At 40.4% G+C, this 19,153-nt stretch overlaps 1 protein-coding gene across 1 annotated transcript in view; it reads right to left on the minus strand.

The window, feature by feature from the left end:
• The window catches only part of PATJ (PATJ crumbs cell polarity complex component), a 332,079-nt gene that overhangs the window by 285,711 nt on the left and 27,215 nt on the right, over window positions 1–19,153 (minus strand). The window contains exons 10-14 of the mRNA XM_044674774.1: window positions 18,897–19,038; window positions 16,664–16,675; window positions 13,934–14,092; window positions 5,116–5,192; window positions 3,251–3,307 (exon numbers count right to left, since the gene is read on the minus strand). Of these exons, the coding sequence (XP_044530709.1) occupies window positions 3,251–3,307; window positions 5,116–5,192; window positions 13,934–14,092; window positions 16,664–16,675; window positions 18,897–19,038 (447 nt within the window). The remainder of the gene's footprint in view (window positions 1–3,250; window positions 3,308–5,115; window positions 5,193–13,933; window positions 14,093–16,663; window positions 16,676–18,896; window positions 19,039–19,153) is intronic.

The following is a 19,153-nucleotide window of genomic DNA, read 5'->3' on the forward strand; positions in this document are numbered from 1 at the left end:
TAATTTGAAACTGCCAAGAGGAAAAACTCAGTGCGTACCTCTTGTTTTTGGTTGCTAGTTACAAAGGCAAGAAAATAAGTTCTTAGAAGTGTGCTCGACCCCATGACTCAAATTATGGCTAGCTTTTAGCATGGCGATGTCTGGCCCTCAATGGATTTATTAATTAGACTATTTGGAACTTGGAATCAGGTTTCTCATTTCTACTAGATGCCAAATAAAACATTTCAAAGAACTAACTCAAACGTCACAAGGCCACCACCTCCGTAGGGGAGCCTGAGGTAATCAAAGTCAAAAGTTGAGCTATTCCCCTCTGCTGCACCTGGAAGTCAGAGCTAGGGTCCCACATCATTCACCTGAAACATTCCTATTTTGGTTAAATCTTTTGTTTTGAGATTTGCTCTTAACATCTCAAACACTTAAGATAAGACTCTGGAAGGAAAATATATGTATGTATGTATATATACAGAAATGTGCACATAAATGAAATAGAAATATTATTACTACAAAAAATACTGTTATAACAGTTTTGGTAATACAGGCACACACACAAAGATTTAGAGATAAAGACATCTAAATCTCTGTTATATACCAAAATCATGACACCAACATTTTTTAAAATAACAAATCAATTAATGAGCTTTTAGTAAGCCTCTACCACCAGCATCATACTAGCCACTGCATGCTAGGCACAAACACACACAAAAATAGTTCTTGCCCTCAAACAGCTTATAATCTATAGGAAAAAACAAACAAGAACTAGTAATAATGACCTGGGAATCAAGTAAGTGGCTCATTGATTAGAGAATAGCTGAAAAAACAAGTGCAGCCTGTTAATATAACTGAATTATAAGAAATGATAAACATGAGAAATTCACAAAAATATGAGACAAAGCACTTAAATGGCTGTGTGAAACTGGGAATCAGAAAATTAAAGTACATAAAGATTGTGATAACTTAAGTGAAAAAAACATAAAAATGAAGCCAAAATGAAGTCCTTATCTAGAGGAACAAAAGGTCTAGAATCTCATAGCAAATAATGGAAGGAAATGGGAAGAAAAGGGACCTAATAGTACCAGATTTCAAACTATAGCTCAAAATAGGACTCAGCAAAACAATTTGGTACTGTGTGAGAATTAGAAATGATAAGTGGAACAATTAGGCATACAAAAATAGAGAAGCAAACAAATATAGAAGACTGGTATTTGATAATCCTAAAGACTGTAGCTATTAAAGTAAGAACTCAATATTAAAAAATATATATATTGGGAAAACTGGAAAGAAATCTGGCAGAAACTAGGCCAAGACCTACATGGCACACTATATACCAAGATAGGCTACAAATTGACACACTGATTTAGAAATAAAGGCTAACATCACAAAAAAGTTAGATAAGCAATAAAGAAATTGCCTGTCAGATAGAGATAAGGAAAGAGCTCATGACCAAATACAATAATTTGGTATATATACGACAAATAATTTTACTACATAAAATTAAAATTCTTGCACAAATGAAACCAATGCAAGTAAAATCAGAAGTGAAGCATGTAAATTGGGGTGGTGAGGGAAGAATCTTAGCGCCAAACTTCTTTGATAATTTTCTTCCTAAAATATATAGAGAATGGATTCAAATTTATTAAGATAAGAGCCATTCTCCAGGTGATAGATGGTCAAAGAATAGAGACAACCAGTTTTTAGAGGAAGAAATTTTTATAATAAAAAGTCATAGAAAAAATGCTCTAAATCACTAACAATTAGAAAGGAAATTTAAAACAACTCAGTGGTTGACAAAGATGACAAGACAAGAAAATGACAAATGCTGGAGGAAAGACAGAAAAATACTTACATTGATATGCTCTTAGTAGAACTGTGAAATAGTACAACTATACTTAAATGGTGTCTACTTTTAGACCCGGTGATACCAATATTAGTTCTATATACCTCAGGGGAAAAAGTGAGAATACAAAAATATTTACAAAAATATTTAAAGTTCCTTTTGCAGTGGCAAAGATTTGGAAATTAAAGGGGTGTCTATCAACTAGGAAATGGCTATCATTTCTATGTCTATATGTCTATATAGTTGATAGACATTTATATGTCTATCAACTAGGAAACAAGTTATGGTAGAAGTAAGCAATGTAATACTATTTATTGTGTCTTAAGAAATAATCAAGGGAATTAAATAAATTAAAAAAGAAAAAAGAAATAATAAAGGGGGAGACAGCTGGTCTTTCCAGTTTATTCTGAAATTATCTTGCTTATCATACGTTAAATCCTTTTTTACTCTAGATAGAAACTATGTGAGAAAAGAAAATGTAGTGTGTTAAGAATACTGTGGTGAGGGGCATCTAGGTGGCTCAGTGGATTGAAAGCCATGTCTAAAGATGGGAGGTTCTGGGTTCAAACCTGGCCTCATACACTTCCTAGCTGTGTGACCCTGAGCAAGTCACTTAATCTCCATTGCCTAGCTTTTATCTACCATTCTTTCCCCTTGGAATCAACACACAGTATTGATTCTAAGGAAGAAGGTATGTGTTTAAAAAAAAAAAAAAAGAAAGGAAAAAAATGATGAAAAGTGCTGCTTCAGAAAAATCTAAGAGTACAGTGAGCAGAGCCAAGGGAAGATTATATATATATATAAGAGGGAAAGGATAGAATTCAAAATTAATTTTTAAATTTTTGATTACATTTTTAAAAGAAAACACGCTTTCAAGAGACCTGATCACGAAACACACTTCCTTTACTTAGGAAGAGAAGGGAGATACTATTTCAAGCCTGTGGTCTAGACGGTCAGAGGAAGTTACTCAGTTATTTATGTTGAAAAGTTTTACTTTGTTCCAAAGAAAGTTTGAGTTCGAGAAAAGGTAAGGGGAGAACACCTGCACAGAAGAAATAACTTAAAAACAATTGTCAGCCATAGGACATGCCTTAAAAGAAAAAAAAAGAGTCAAGTCATCGAGTATTTATTAAGTATCCATACTACATGCCAGGCCCTACACTGAGCACAAATGCCAAGCCAGTCCCTGACCTCAGGGAGCTCCCATTCCAATGACAAAGCATGGCGATGCATAGGTGTGAAGGTTACAGATGAAACTGAAGGTAATCTGGACAAAAGGCAGCACTGATGAGGACTAAGGAAGTAAATACAGCAGAGCAGGGAGTGTCGGCAGCCCTGCTGCTTCGAACAGGCTAGGAGCAGCTTTCGAAGATTTGAAACAATTTTTTAAAGGCTGATGTTACAAATAACACTTACCTTTGAATATTTCTGTAACTCGGCATCATCAACAATCTGGGTATCCAAGATGGCAACCTGGAGAATTTCGGGATTAAAGAAATGTTAGAACAAATGCAAACAGCACACGGCCATCTCTTACCCCAGGCTTTCTGATAAACAATCCGGGGACTCCACCCGATGGGGTTCGTTGCTTCACATCTAGTCAATCTCTGTGAAAGGGCTCAGGGTAGCCCAAGTGCCAGAGAGAAGTTGATGACAAAAAGCATAAAGTGTAATTTCTATTTATTAGAATAATCCAAGCGTTAGATCTGAAGTCAGGAAAGACCTGAGTTCACATCCTGCTTCAGACACTTACAGATTGTGTGTTCCTGAATGTCACTTAATGTCTGCCTGCCTCAGTTTCCTCAACTATAAAATGGTGATAATAGTAGCACCTACCTCTCAGGGTTATTGTGAGGATCCAATCAATGAGATAATATATGTAAGACACTGTATATACTCTAAAGCACCATATAAAAGCTAGCCTTTAAAAAGAATATCAGTGAAAACAATGAGCCTGGATGGTACCACAGGGCACATGCTTCATGTGAAGTCAGAAAGACCTGAATTCTAATCCAGCCACAGACACTTACTAGCCATGTGATTCTGAGAAAGTCACTTAACCTGTGTCTGCCTCAGTTTCTTCAATTGTAAAATGGGGATAAGGGGGGCAACTGGGTAGCTCAGTGGATGGAGAGTCAGGCCTAGAGACGGGAGGTCCTAAGTTCAAATCTGGCCTCAGACACTTCCCAGCCGTGTGACCCTGGGCAAGTCACTTGACCCCCATTGCCCATCCTTACCACTCTTCTGCCTTGGAGCCAATACACAGTATTGACTCCAAGATGGAAGGTGAGGATTTAAAAAAAAAAAAAGAAAAGAAAAAAAATGGGGATAAGAATAGCACCTGCAGTCCAGGGTTGTTATAATTGTAAAGCACTTAGAACACACTGACTGGCACAGAATAAATACTATATAAATATTTGCCTTCATCATCCTCATCTTCATATATTTTACATAAAGGCTATTACCACGAGTGATCATCACTGTTATTCTAAATTCTGACCGAATCTCGATATTAGGTGAATGTCATGATATAACATATTAATGTTGTATTAAGAACATTATTGTATATTTTAACATCCTATCACTGTTGGATTCAGTAAAGGAAAAACAAAAGCTAGGAGGAGTAAAGGCTCAAGGGGAATTTTTTTCTAATCACAAAAAGCCCTTGTCAGCCAAACTGAAGTCTTTTCTAAATGCCAAACTCCCTCCCTTCATGAAGATTCACGGAGAAATCTTTTCCTTGACAGTAATAACAGGTGAAAGAAAATTCAATGGGCTGGGGGCCCACGAAACTCCAACCTAACTTAAATTACTTCCCTCCCCCCTCCTCGCCCCATCATTCCTTCACTCTTCTCATAAAAGCGTAAGATTCTGGGTGAAACATAGAACTAATATCCCAAGCTCTGGCGGTGCCCAATAAAACAAACAGATCGCAAAGACAATCATAAAAATGCCAGCCGCTCTAAGTAGCTGATGAATGTGACAAATTTAAAGGCAAGCGTTCCCCCTGCCACCCCCTTGCTGTTCCGCCGATTGTGACTTAAATCGTTCCAACATGAAGTAAACCATTGTGAATCACAGTCGGATTTCTTTTCTCATCCCTAACGGTTCTTACAGCTCAAACCACTGCGATTTTCCCAATCATTTATTTCCAATACAAGGAAGGAGTGGGGAGGGGGGGAGAACCCATTCCCTGAAGTGCTTGTTTCTCCTAATTACTATGTTATGAGCCTCACATTAAGCCAGACATGAGCATATTTTATCGAAAGCTAATAACATACCATTACTTCATAATCGGGGCCCAACAGGTTTTCCCACTTGGATTTCAGCCTATTTTCCAGGGAGCCAGGAACAGTATCTAGATGGGAAAAAAAAAAAGGAGAGTTAAGAACAGTTAACATCAGCATTCTTCAGGAAAAATAGAGACGAAAGAGAAAACTACAGAAATGGAGGCTGAAGAAAGTGCTTCAAACTCCAGGCTAGTGGGCAGCGTGAGTCAGGGACCAATCGGAGAAGCAATGTCAATACCAACTCTAAGCAAATGAGGAGTCTCTCCCGAGCCCACCTGCCACTCCCACTTAGGTTGAGTGAGAGCCGCCAAGGGAACCTGGCAGGCTCAGGTTTGAGTGTTGTCTCTGACATCTCCTGGCTGTGAGACCCTGAGCTGGTCCCCTGATTTCTCAGCCCTCTGGGCAATTCTCTAAGACTGAGTTGCACAGAAAGGGCTTCCCTGCATTGGCCTGAGGAGTTTTCTCATCTCTAGCTTTATCTCTTTGGTTGAGGATCTTAAAGGTAAGGGAAAAAAGATGATTAACAAATGATTGGGGTTCAGGAATCGAAATCAAACTTCGGGTTACAAACTAAAATCCACATGATCTCGCTTTCCAGCTGAGAAAAGTCCCCTGCTGTCTGCCTTCCTCTTTCACTTCCTTCAAGGTTTCCATTGGGTGTCACCTTCCTCTCAGGGGCCTGTCCTCTCCTTCTCCTCCAGTTATCAGGAGTGCCTATCCCCCTCCCTAGGAGTGTGTGGAATCAGCTCCAATTGACTTGGAGTCTATTACACATGAATTCAAACTACCTCTAACATCCTGGCTGTATGACCCTGGGCAAGTCCCTAAACCTCTCAGTGCTCAAACTAGGCATCTCTCTAAGACTAAAAGAAAATATAGATGTTTTCTCAATCTGCATCAGCAGAGGAAGTGTCCACACCAGGAATTCCTCACACCTGAACTCAATCACAGGTCTGAAGTTTTCTTCCCCTTGTTGCCCCCAAAATGCCACTCTCCATTAGAGTAGAAGCTCTTTGAGGACAGAGACAACTCCATTTTTATCTTTGGATCCTGAGAGAGCAGCATTATAATACTTGCTTCAGCAAATACTGTAGACTCTATTGAACCTATGGGATGGGTGCCAAAGATGGCACATAAAGCACTCTCTGTGAGCACTTGGCCATCCTCCCTTCTCACCCTCCACCCCTAGACTTTGTTACTAGAAAGGCAGAGGGACTCCAGTGGAGCTGCTCCCTTCCACCTCCCCACCATGCCTGACAACATTTTTTCATATCACCTGCCCCTCTGCCCGGTAGCCCAATGGAACTGTACAGAAGGTAAGGTCAGTGATGCACAGGTGGCAGAGCTGGAGGGGAGCAGAGTCCTCAGACTACTCCCCTCCCCCTCTCTACACTTGCTGAGGACATTCCTCACTTCATCTACCCCTCTGTCGATCAGCCCAAAGGGAGCACTTTCTCCATTCCCCTGTGGGTGGAGGTAGGGTGGGGGAAAGGCATACCCAGCATGTGGGAGTGGGGAGGGGGCACAACACGTAGACACGTGGTCTCCAGTAAGGGGCGGGGCATGGCATTCAGTCTGGAGGTGGGGCCTGGCACTCTATCTCTAAAAGGCTCACTATCACTGCCTATTGCCTTAAATAGTATGTATTTTACAATAATGAGATCACAGACTTAGAGATGGAAGAGACCATGGAAGTAGCCTAAGTCCAACTCCATCACTGAAAGGAGAAGAAAACTGAGGATCAGAGAGAAGAAAAACTAACTGTTAAGTGATTTTCTAAAGGATCATAGACTGGATAGACTCATATGTCTACATTCTCCCTTCCCCAAACTGCAGCCCTCTCCCACTGCAATGTAGACCATCTGCGGTAGGTACTGCTCCATCCTTAGCCCCTGCACCCTCAAGCTTAGCAAATGATTCTTGGATCAGATTGCTCTAAAAGTTAATCACTTAAGTCATACAACCAGAGATTTAGAGCTGGAAGGGAATTCAGAGGCATTAAACTCCCTCATTTTATAGATGAGAAAACTGAGGTTGGCAAAGCTGAAGTGACTTGCCCAAGATCACAAAACTTATAAGGATGTCAGGTGAGATTTGAACACAGTTCTTCTTGACTCTGCATTGCACACTTTAACCAATGCTATGCCTAGCTGCCCCGGGTGATTTATTCCACTCTGCTGAAGAATGTTCCCCCTTAAAAATCGCTGTTCTCATGAGCCTGCAGCCACATGAACTGGAAACCAGTCTTCTTTTCACACTTGGCAGGGAAAGAGGCTCGTCTGGTTTAATGAAGGCCAGCAGTAATGTGAGCTCCCAGAGCAGGTCTGGTTGTGAGCCAGTCTTCTGGGAGGAGTACAGCTACCCTGACATGTCTGTCTTTTCAACTGTCACCCAGCTTGGGATCAGAAGGCAGACACCCTGGCAAAGTGAGGTAATCACTGTGTCATCCGGCCTGCCCTGAGGGTGAACTCGACCCAAGCACAGCCCAGAGATCAGAGCTTCCAGCCTGAGCAACCCTGAACAGGTAAGAGCCAAATGCCCTTTGCTCCCTGGACTGAGCTCTTAAAAACAAACTCTCTTTCCTTTTGGAAAACAAAACAAAACAAAACAAGAAATGCAAAAGTTTCTCAATATTTTTCCCAAGTCTGTTTAAGTCAGAAGAGAGATTATGGTAGCCAACCTGAACTATCTACCTCCAAATCTAAATGTCCATCACACTCTTAGATGGGAGGTCCTGGGTTCAAATCTGGCCTCAGATACTTCCTAGCTGTGTGACCCTGGGCAAGTCACTTAACTCCCATTGCCTAGCCCTTATCACTCTTCTACCTTGGGAACGATACATAGTATTGAGGACCAGAGAAAATTCATTTCAGATGCCTACAACACTCCATTATGGAAACCTTAATAATGCAAGAACAAACCTCATGAATTCTTTTTTTTTTTTAATTTAAATTTAAAATTTTTTTAAACCCTCACCTTCCATCTTGGAGTCAATACTGTGTATTGGCTGCAAGGCAGAAGAGTGGTAAGGGTAGGCAATGGGGATCAAGTGACTTGCCCAGGGTCACACATGAATTCTTGAAAGATGGGCCACTACAAAATTTACAACGGAACTCGCACTTTCTAGCATAAGTTAGGTAGAGGCATCCAATATCCCAGAGTACTTCCATGAGCCTTCACTATGGCTCTGCTCTACAGGGTAATCACTCCAAGGCAAAGGGACATCACAGGATCATAGATTTAGAGCTGGAAGGGATTGTAGGGGTCCATGAGCTAATGCTTTAGTTAGCCTTGCAGATAACATAAAAGTACAAATGATTTGTTAGTAATTATCTAGGGCAGGATTTGAACTCAGGTCTTCTTGATACTGAGTACAACACGCAAACCATTACACCATCTACTTCTGATATCTCATGGAGGTAGGGAGGCAATCCTGGGTTCTCAAGGGCTATTCAGGTAGAGGAACATGTTCTGATAATACCTACTGAGCTAGAAAGATTTTGAACAGAATGTAAACTCCTCGAGGGTAGGCAGGGTCTAGCATAATGGCTGATTCATGATTATTAGCTCTCACTAAATGCTTGTTGATTAAGTACAGGCTCAGCAATGAACAGTCTGTCCACTGCCCAGAGACCAGTCAACAAGTTTCAGACTTCCTGCCAGAAGAATGATTGCTGAGTGACCATTTCTTCATCCGCAGCAACATATACAGAAAGTACCAGTGATGGAGAATCTGAGCACACTGAGGCAAGGAGTGGCCTCCCCTAGCCAAATCACGAGTCTTTAAAGTATTAAAGAATTATTCAAGACCCTATTAGGACCCTTGACCGACAATCTTCTAACTCAGTGATGCCTGGACGGTGCTGACCTCCATCTCCAGTTTGCATTTCTGTGACAGGATTTGGAGATTTAACTTTCAAGTTCTGTTTTGTTCACGGCTATATACATTTTATCTGGTGTCAGGAGAGGGGGAATAGCCTGGCCTCTGAATCCTTTGGGGTCCAGTCTCAGGCCAGCCACTGATAATGCCCTTAAGTTATTCTCTCTTAAATCATTCATTCATTTCATCACTTTCATTCTCTCTCCCTGTGTATAAAACGGGGACAGTAATAAGTTCCTTGCCTGTGTCTCGGGGTTCTTGTGGGGACCAGATCAGATGACAGATGTTCTAGAATCTAAAGGGCTTATAGGACATCCCAGATCATTCATTATCCTTAATTGGGTCAGTACAGCAGCTCCTTGAAGCAGATGCTTTTCCCCACAGTATAGATGGAATCTTCCCCTGATTCTAGTCCATTGTCTACTCCTTAAAGTATCTACCCCAAAACTGAAGGTCTTCCTCTTGTTCTTTGAAAAATTTAACCTTCCTTGTGGCAGAAGTTGGGGAACAAAAGGGTAAAGGACAGCATACATCGTCAGAAGTCGTCGCTAGAGTAGACATTTTTGTTTAACAATTAGATAAAAAGGAGAGAAAGTCCAGAAATGTTGGTGACATAAAACCAAAAGTCATCAATAAAACTTACTTTTAAAAATTACTTTACAGAAGGTGGAGCACTGAGATGTTCCATCTGTCATCCCCCAATTCAAAACAAATCCATCTCCTTCTCTGTCCTTGATCATGCCCTTTAAGGCAACAGTGTCAAACTCAAATAGCAAACTCAAATCCCCAAATACCTATAATGACTAAGAAAACCACAAATGAGCATTATCTATGTTTTATTGAGGGTCGCTAGCAGGCTGACCCTGGAATCAGAAGGACCTGATTTCAAATCTGATCTCTGATATTTACTATCTTTGGGTCCCTGGGCAAATCACTTTATCCTATTTTGCCTTAGTTTTTTCTTCTGTAAAATGAGCTGAAGAAGGAAATGGCCGACTACTCCAATATATTTCCCAAGAAAACTTGAATGGGGTCAAACATAATCAAACACAAGTGATATGACAGAACAACAACAAAAAATGTTTTTCCTGAATTTCAATGTATTTTGCTAAAATATTATGTTCAATGTTAAAACATTAAAACTGATAACAATCTCCAAAGGATAGCTGAATTCAGCTCAGCATTTATGGGGCTGAAATACTGGCAAAGAGTTCTACAAATATTATCTTATTTAATCTTCGGGACAACTCTAGGAGAAGGTGCTCCCATTTTGCAGATGGGAAAACTGAAAGGGGCAGAAGTTAAATGACTGTTCAGGGTCACACAGCAGAAGCTAAGAGATGGGGTCCTTTCTCTCCCTTGATTTCAACCAGCTCCTTCCTTCCATCCCTTCCCTACTAGGACTGGAAAGATTAATTCTCAGAATGATGCAAAGTGCCATCCTTGGTAAAACTGCCCTCTCAGAAATCTCTCCTAAAGCAAGGACACAAGTTAAGCATTTGTGATTCAAAGAGTCTCCCCACTGTTTGGTCTGTACCCAAGTGCTAATAAAGGCGGCCAGGATGCCAAAGCCAAATACAATAAAGCTTAGCAGCCTTGTCTTAAGCAGACACCAGAGGACGATGTGAACAGAGCAAGTAATTAAGTAGAAGAGAACCTGAGGTCCTTGAGGACAAAACTTCTTTCATTCTTGTCTTTATATCCCAGGTCTAGGTGCTCGGTGTCTTGAACACAGGTTACAAGAAATAAATGTTGGAAGGCAGGTAGGAGATACAGTGGAGGGAATCAAAAAGACCTCAGTTCATCCACTCTCAGACCTGTACTATTTATATGACCCTGGGCAAGTCATTTAACCTCTATCTGCCTCAGTTTCCTCCACTATAAAACGGGACTAATAATAGTAAGTGTAAGTACACTGGGGAGAGTAAGTGCAAGTAACTGCCCTATGGGGTTGTTGTGAGAATTAAATGGGGTAATATTTGTGAATTAACTTAACACAGGGCCTAGTACATAGTAAGCACTTAAAAAATGTAGATGTCCTTATTTCCTCATCTCATAGAAGCTTCCAAGCTCCAAAGACACATTTAATATGGTGCCATAGACAGAGTGCTGTCCTTGGAGTCAAGGAATCTTGGCTTGAAATCTAGATCTTCCATTTACTACTTGTGTCAATCGGTCAGTCAATAAACATTTATTAAACACGCCTACTATGTTCTAAGAACTGTGTGCGAGGGATACAAATTTGTGTTTAAAAAAAAAAGGTCATCCCTGCCTTCAAGGAGCTTACAATCTAATAGGAGAAAACACGCAAAAGGTGGAGGAGGAAATTAAAGTGGTGGAATGGTGGAGAAGCCCCAGATGAGTGCAGCCAGATGAGAAATTAGAAATCTGAGCTGGGCTCCCGCCTTCGATGAAGACTGGGGAGTTCACAGCTCCATCCTCCAGTCAGAAGGAAGAGATACTGAAGTACCAAGGCAGGTGGGCTCTTGCAGGATGATGAGATTTTCCTAATAATGAGCTTGCATGGTGGCCACCTGTGTCTAAGACCATAAACAAGTCTTAGAACCTCTATTGACCTCAGTGTCCTCTTATGGAAAATAAGTCTGAATTAACTGATCTCTAATATCCCTTTGGACTCCAAAAGCTATGACCTCTGACCCTAATATGCCCCAAATCACCTACAGATGAATAATATTTGACATAGACCCAGCCCAGTTACTTAGGCACCAATCATCATTCCCTCTGTAAGGTGGAGATAGAGATGGCTGCCATCTCTCGGGGTCCCTTCCAGCTTCAAATCTATGATCCTTTGACCTTTTGGTTCTTATCCAATGACAAGAATAAAGATGAAAGCCTGCTAAGCACTCACAGCATCAGACTACATTTTGGTAGAAGAGGAGATCCATGATTCCCATCTATCACTCACTCCACTGACATTTCAATTCATTTTAACAAGTATCTACTAAATGCCTACTGTGTGCAAGGAAGGCATAAGAATGAAAATCCTTGGCAAACGTTCAAAACAGTGAAGGGAAAAAAAAAAGACAAACCCTCCCCCTTGCATCCTAAAATAAAGCAGGGGGCTGGATGCTCCAAGAAATGTGAGAGGTTTAACCATTCCAACATATTCCATTACAATGCTTGAACACAGATCTGCCTGGGAAAACAAGAGCTGTGCCTTTGTAAATGGACCGTGGGAAACCCACAAAGCCAACGTAATTAGACATTCATGTCTCCAAAGGCATTAAGTTTGGTATTTCTGAGAAACACAAGTCAAAGCCCATTACACTTTTACAGTAAATACAAAAGGTAGAAACCTCCTTAACGACCAGCACTTCTCAAACTAATTAAGGCAAAGAGCACTTATAGAAGTGAAATATATTGATAGAAAGGACATAGGTTGGTTGGGAACTTCAGGATCAAAAGGGACAGAGCAATTGTAGAGGGAGCAAAAAGAATATTAAACAATATTCATACTGTCAAACTTCCTCTGTGTAATTACTTGGCAAATCCCTATTTTTTTATTTAATATTTTCACTCCAGAACTATGATTTCTTTCTTTCTTTTTTTTTTTAATTTTAAACCCTTAACTTCTGTGTATTGACTTATAGGTGGAAGAGTGGTAAGGGTAGGCAATGGGGGTCAAGTGACTTGCCCAGGGTCACACAGCTGGGAAGTGTCTGAGGCCGGATTTGAACCTAGGACCTCCCATCTGTAGGGCTGACTCTCAATCCACTGAGCTACCCAGCTGCCCCCAAGAACTATGATTTCTTGCATGTCAGGAAGAGTATAGCATAAAAACTTCCTCAACGGCTACAGTGCCAGCTCATTTGTAACTTAAGAGACTTAGAGGAATGGCCTGGGGCAGTCAGTGGAGAAATGATTTGCCCAGAGTCAATAGGTGTCTGATGTTGGACTTGAACTCAGACCCTTCCTGATCCCAAGGACAGTCCTCTATTTACTATATACGTGACTTCTCAAATGTTTCGAAGTTAGAGAAGGGAGTAGTATTAACAAAAAAACCTAAATTTCCCCCTTGGGATTTCTTCAGGTGGAGCAATCTTCCAAAAGAGTTTGGGAAAGACTGTTAAGGGCATTAAAGGTAAAGGGGGCTTGAGGATTCTCATATGGTAACATCAAGAACCAAATTAGAGGGGGCCAGTAGAAAGAGCCAGACCTAGAGAGAGGGAAGACCTGGGTTGAAATCTGGACTCAGATGCTTCTTGGCTGTGTGACCCTGTACAAGTCACTTAACCCTGATTTCCTAGACCTTAGACTCTTCTGCCTTAAAATCAATACATAGTATTGATTCTAAGATTTCAGGTAAGAGGTTAAAAAAAAATCAAATTAGAACTTCTTTTGCTCTTTATATGGTTCCATGGGTGACCAGCAGCCCATGGGGCTCCCACCATTGTTGATCTCTTAAATGATCAAATGAGAGCAGTCACTGACCAACACAGAGAACCTCAGAATTAGCAGAGACCTCAGAGGCCATCTAGGCCAACCCATACTTGAACAAGGACCTTCTCTACAACATCCTGGACAAAGAGGTCAGCCAGGTTCTGCTGGAAGCCATACAATAAAGAGGGAAGCCTCTAGCACCTAGGCAGTCCAGTGTATAGAATGGTGGACTTGAGTTCAAATTCTGCCTCACTCTTTTTATGGTATACACTTAAAAACCCAGTTCTGAGAAGGGTTTCATAGGCTTCACAGAACCACCGAGGGAGTCCACGACAGAGAAAGGTTAACAATCTCAGATCTCTAAGTTTTCAGATTTTACAGAAATGCAGACTGAGCAACAGAGGAGATAAGTCATTTGGATGGGCTCACACAATGAGTTACTGGCAGAATTAGGACTTGATTCCGACCCTGTTGAAAACAGAAGGCATCGGACATCCGACCAGCCGCAAATGAGCAGCGTGTACCTACCTAAAGTCTGTGGTGACGGTGGCGATGGGGGCAGCAGCTTTGGCTTCTCTTCATCTTTCAAATGATCCACTTCCCCTCCCTTCATCTCATCTTCACCATCTAAATTCGATTCAGTCTCCACAGCTCCAGTTAGAAATAGGGTTGGCGTTTTAGAGGGTGCTACAAAATTCCCCGAAACAGCAAATTATCCACACGAAATCACCAACAGCAACTTATAGTCACAGGACTTAAAGCTACAAAGTCCTTAGGGATTAACTCGCCAAATATACTCATTCTATAAAGAAGGAAAATAGGGGCAGCTGAGTAGCTCATTGGATAGAGAGCTGAGCCTAGTATCTCTAGGAAGTCCTGAGTTCAAATCTGACTATCTGTATGACTCTGGGAAACTCATTCAACTGCCATTGCCTAGCCCCAACCAATCTTCTGCCTTGGAACCAATACACAGTATTGATTCTTAGATGGAAGGCAAGGGTTTAAAAAAAAAAAAAAAGGAAACTGGGGTCCAAAAGTACAGTGACTTTATCAAGGTCACGCAGATAGAATAAGGATTAGTGATTCTGAATCCAATACTCCTTTATTCAACAAATTGTGAGAAGGGAATTCCCCTCCCTGTTATGTGGCTTTATTTGATGTCATCAACTAATAACCCGAAGATCCTTTACCATTGAGATGTGCAAATATAGAAAAACCCTCAGAGAAAAGAAGTTGAAACCTATGAGATCAGAAACTGATCCCACAGGCACTGGCCTCCCTGGGCGGTGCCAGGCAAATTAAGTAACTATGATTGGTTCCTGAGATGTGATGTGGATGAGCTAGTGGGTGGAGAAAATTGCTTCTAAAGCAAGACCAAGGCACTGCTCGCTCTCTCTCACTCTCTTCTGACTGGAGCTTGGAAGCTGGAGGAGCCCCTGTCAGTGGTGAGTTTCAATCCATCAAGCAGCAAATTGGGTAGTAAGCTAAGCTACTCTCTACCTCTTTCCTATATTTCCCTCTCTTTACTATCACTACTTTGATGTAATAAAGCTACTAACAGCCTCATGATTTAATTTTAACTATTACACAATCTATTCCTTTTCTCCAGTTTCTTGGCCTTTTCTAGACTCCTTTAAGAAGGGTCTTCTTCAATAAGGTGTTTACTGTAAATGTAAATGTAAATGTAAAATGTCAGATGGTCCACAAAGAAAAAGAATTCTTCATTTCATCTAAAATATCATTCACTTAGGAACTTTTACCACCTGTCTTAAAACTTAGTCTAAAAATTGCTAATGAAAAGGTTCTTCAAAGTTATTTTGAAGTTTTAAATCTATTTTTATTCATTTAATAAGTATTCATAGCACTGGCTAGCATTTACGTAGTACTTTAAGATTTACAAAGCATTTCACATAGACGAACTCATTTGAAACTGGTGCTATGTCCTCATTTTACAGATGATGAAATTAAGGCACAGAAATTTCTTTGAGTGACTTGTCCTGAATCATATAGTCAATGAGTATCTGAGGCAGAATAGGCTGGGAGCTCCTTTGGAGAATGAATTGCCTTTTGGATTTCTTTGTATCCCAGGCTCAATGTATGTAATACTTAATAGGTGTTAAATTTTTATTGCCTGTCTAAACTCTGGTCTTCATAACTCTAAGTCCAGCACTATCTAAGTGCCTGTTAGTTTTAGGGAAATACTAGACAGAGCTTTGTGCTATGTAGATACTTGTGTGGAATAAATAAAAAGACTTGTACAAAAATATTTATAGCCTCGCTTTTTGTAATAGCAAAAAACTGGAAAATGAGGGTATGCCCTTCAATTGGGGAAGGGCTGAACAAATTGTGGTATATGCTAGTGATGGAATACTATTGTGTTCAAAGGAATAATGAACTGGAGGAATTCCATGTGAACTGGAATAACTCCAGGAATTGATGCAGAGTGAAAGGAGCAGAACCAGGAGAACATTATACACAGAGACTGATACACTGTAGAAAAATTGAATGTGATGGACTTCTGTACTAGCAGCAATGCAATGACCCAGGACAATTCTAAGGGATTTAAGGTAAAGATGCTACCCACACCCAGAGGAAGAACTGCAGGAGTGGAAACACAGAAGAAAAACAACTGCTTGAACACATGGGTTGATGTAGACATGATTGGGGATGCAGACTTGAAATGACCACACCAATGCAACTATCAGTAAAATGGATATAGGTCTTGATAGATGACATGTTAAAACCAGTGGAAATACACATCTGCCATGGGGGAGAGGGGGAATTCGGGGCGTGAAGGGGAAAAGTAAGAGCATGAATTATGTAACCATGTTAACTTTTCAAAAAAATAAATATTAATAAATGTTTAAAAAAAAACAGTGGAAATGCACATCAGCTGTGGGGGGGGGGGTGAAGGGGAAAGTAAGAACATAAATCATGTAACCATGGAAAATTTTTCTAAAAAATAAAAAAAAATGAAAAAAAAAGATACCTGTATGGAAGGAGGTGAGGCAAGTCCTTCCCCTCTAGAAATATCCCATGTAGAAATCCTTTTGTTCAATAAAAGAAACAAAAGACCCTCCCTTCTGAAAAAATTGAATTTTCAATTATGAATAACATATAATGTCCCAAAGTAGCTCTAGAAAATGCTAGCCATTGGAACAGGATACAAAAAGAGGTAGGGAATGGCTAAAACTGGGCCTACAGGCTTTCCTGGGCAGGTAAAACTCTCCAGAGGGTTGTGTCCTAACATGTGCATACTTACACTAGTCCCTACCTTGGTGGGTTAGAATGGCTTGCACTCAAGCATATACATCAACACAATTGCTTCTACTTAAAGTGCTCTCAGTTTGCATGGATGGTGGGGGTAAATAGGACACTTAATTAGTCTTTTAGTTTTTCAAAATTCCATTGCAGATCTTGGAGATGTGCTAGGAGACTTCAAGAGCTTGATACTTCAGAGACAGTTGTAGTTGTAAAAATATTTGTAAAGTATTAAAACCAAGCAATAAAATATTAAGTTCCTAATTCAGGACCATTGAAAATTATACCAAAAGGTGTTTATAAGATGAAGAAACAAAGTTTAGAGAGAGCAATGTCTAGTGAATTCAAAGTAAATATTGAGCCGATAAGATGATTCATTGAGAAAACAAGAGGTGGGAAGGCTATTTTGTTTAAATCATCAAAATTTTTAAATGACCTGCTTGAATTAGAAGGGGTTCAGTTTTAACTTTAAAGACAGATTCTGGCATCATGATCATAACCACAGTAATAGAACCCTTTAGGTTACTTTGCCAAGTGCTCTGTATATACAGTCTCACAAGGTATGGTACCAATTTGTGCCTTTGTATCCTTAGCACCATGCACAGAGTAAATGATTAATAAATACTAGGGGGTAGCTAGGTGGCTCAATGCATTGAGAGGCAGGGATGGGAGGTCATGAGTTCAAATCTAACTTCCTAGCAGCCCAGACTCTGGGCAAGTCACTTAAATTCCATTGCCTACCTCTTATGACTTTTCTGCCTTGGAACCAATAGTAGTATCAATTCTAAGATGGTAGGCAAGAGTTTTTTAATAAATAAATGAATGAACGAATGAACCTCACAACCATAGGAGGGACGTAGTGAAGTATTGACTCCATTCTACAGATAAGGAAGCTAAGGATCACAAAGGTTTAGTGACTTGCCCAGCTATTAAGTGTTGGGGATATTATTCAAACCCAGGGCTTCCTGACTCCAATCCAACCCTTTATCCACTATCCATCATTCCCCTCGCCATACAACCTTAAAATGCACATACGCCCAATAAAAGAGTCCTCCTGATCACCAAGCTGACATTCTCTACCATGAATAGCAAATTAGAGCTAAGTGCCCCATATCAGCTGTTCTAAGCATAGATTTAACATCAATATTGACAAACTTCTCTAAACTCAATATTGCATTTTTATAACTATTCCTCTTGTGCAATCTTGGTGGTTTGAAATGTTGAGCATAAAATGAAATTGATGGGTCATCTGTTTTTAACAACAAAATTACTTTCATGGCAAATTGTAGGCTTCAATTTAAATAAAGATCACTATCAGTTGAAGGAAAAGGCTTCCAGCTCTAACTTCTCCCTGCAGCTGCTTTCCTGGGGAAAATAAACTTTCTTTCCTCTAGATAAATTCTGCTGCGATGTTACTGGATTCCTAACAGCCCACTCAAATCATCACTGCTGTAGTGAAAGATATTTCCTTGGGTTTTCAACCTCTGCTCATAGCCACATTTGGAGGTCAATACATTAAGAAATGAAAGATGTAGAAATTCATAGCCAACGTTCAGGAGCACAGAAGTCCTGCCAAGGAAAAGCAGCGATGAAGGCACTGGGCTCTCTATTTTCTGATCTATTCTGTCTCACCATACATTATAAAGTCAATCACAAGATTAAATCCATAGGGGTTTTAGAATAAAATGTAGCTTTCAAAGTAATATGAGGCTTGAGGTTTATCAACTGCCAAGACCCTTAGATGAAAGGTGCCACCACTTTATTATTCGAATATGAATAATAGCCGGATTTTGGAAAGGACAGGCTTCTTGGAGAACTGATTCTCATTTACATCTGGAGGAGTAAGAAATTGGCATTGCCCATGCGTCAGGGACCTAATGTTTTCCCACTCGGGAATGGTACATCATCATAACAGGCAATTCAAGGTCAATAAATGGCCAACATTTCACTGTTGCTTACTGGTCCCAAGATATCTAGGGCCCAGAGAGTCTCAATTCACCTCATTTGAACTTCTGATTTTCTAATAAGTAAACCGAAGCCCAGGGAGAGGAAATTATCTGTTACATACCCACCAAGGTTAAACCCTAATGAATTTACTTGTTACCAAATTACATAAAATGGAACTATTGGAGAGAGAGATATGAATGTCATCTGTAGCCATAGATTTAACAACAAAAACTTCAACAACCATGAATATACTTGAACTACGAATTGCATGAGAAAGATTTACCTTCATCTAAAGATCTGTCAAGAAGGGAAGGTGAGGAAGATGCTTTCATTCGTACTAGAGTCAGGCGCACTGTATCTCCTGCCCTGCGCAATACTTCAATAACATCCTGATTGGCAAAACCCTGGATATCTATTCCATCCACCTATAGAAGGAAAGAAGAAAGGGAGGAAGGGAGGAAGGGAGGGAAGAAGGAAGAAAGGGACAGAGGGAAAGAAGGAAGGAAGTATGGAAGGAAGGGAGGGAGGGAGGGAGGGAGG

Source organism: Gracilinanus agilis, chromosome 4, assembly GCF_016433145.1.
Source record: "Gracilinanus agilis isolate LMUSP501 chromosome 4, AgileGrace, whole genome shotgun sequence".
NCBI lineage: Eukaryota > Metazoa > Chordata > Mammalia > Didelphimorphia > Didelphidae > Gracilinanus > Gracilinanus agilis.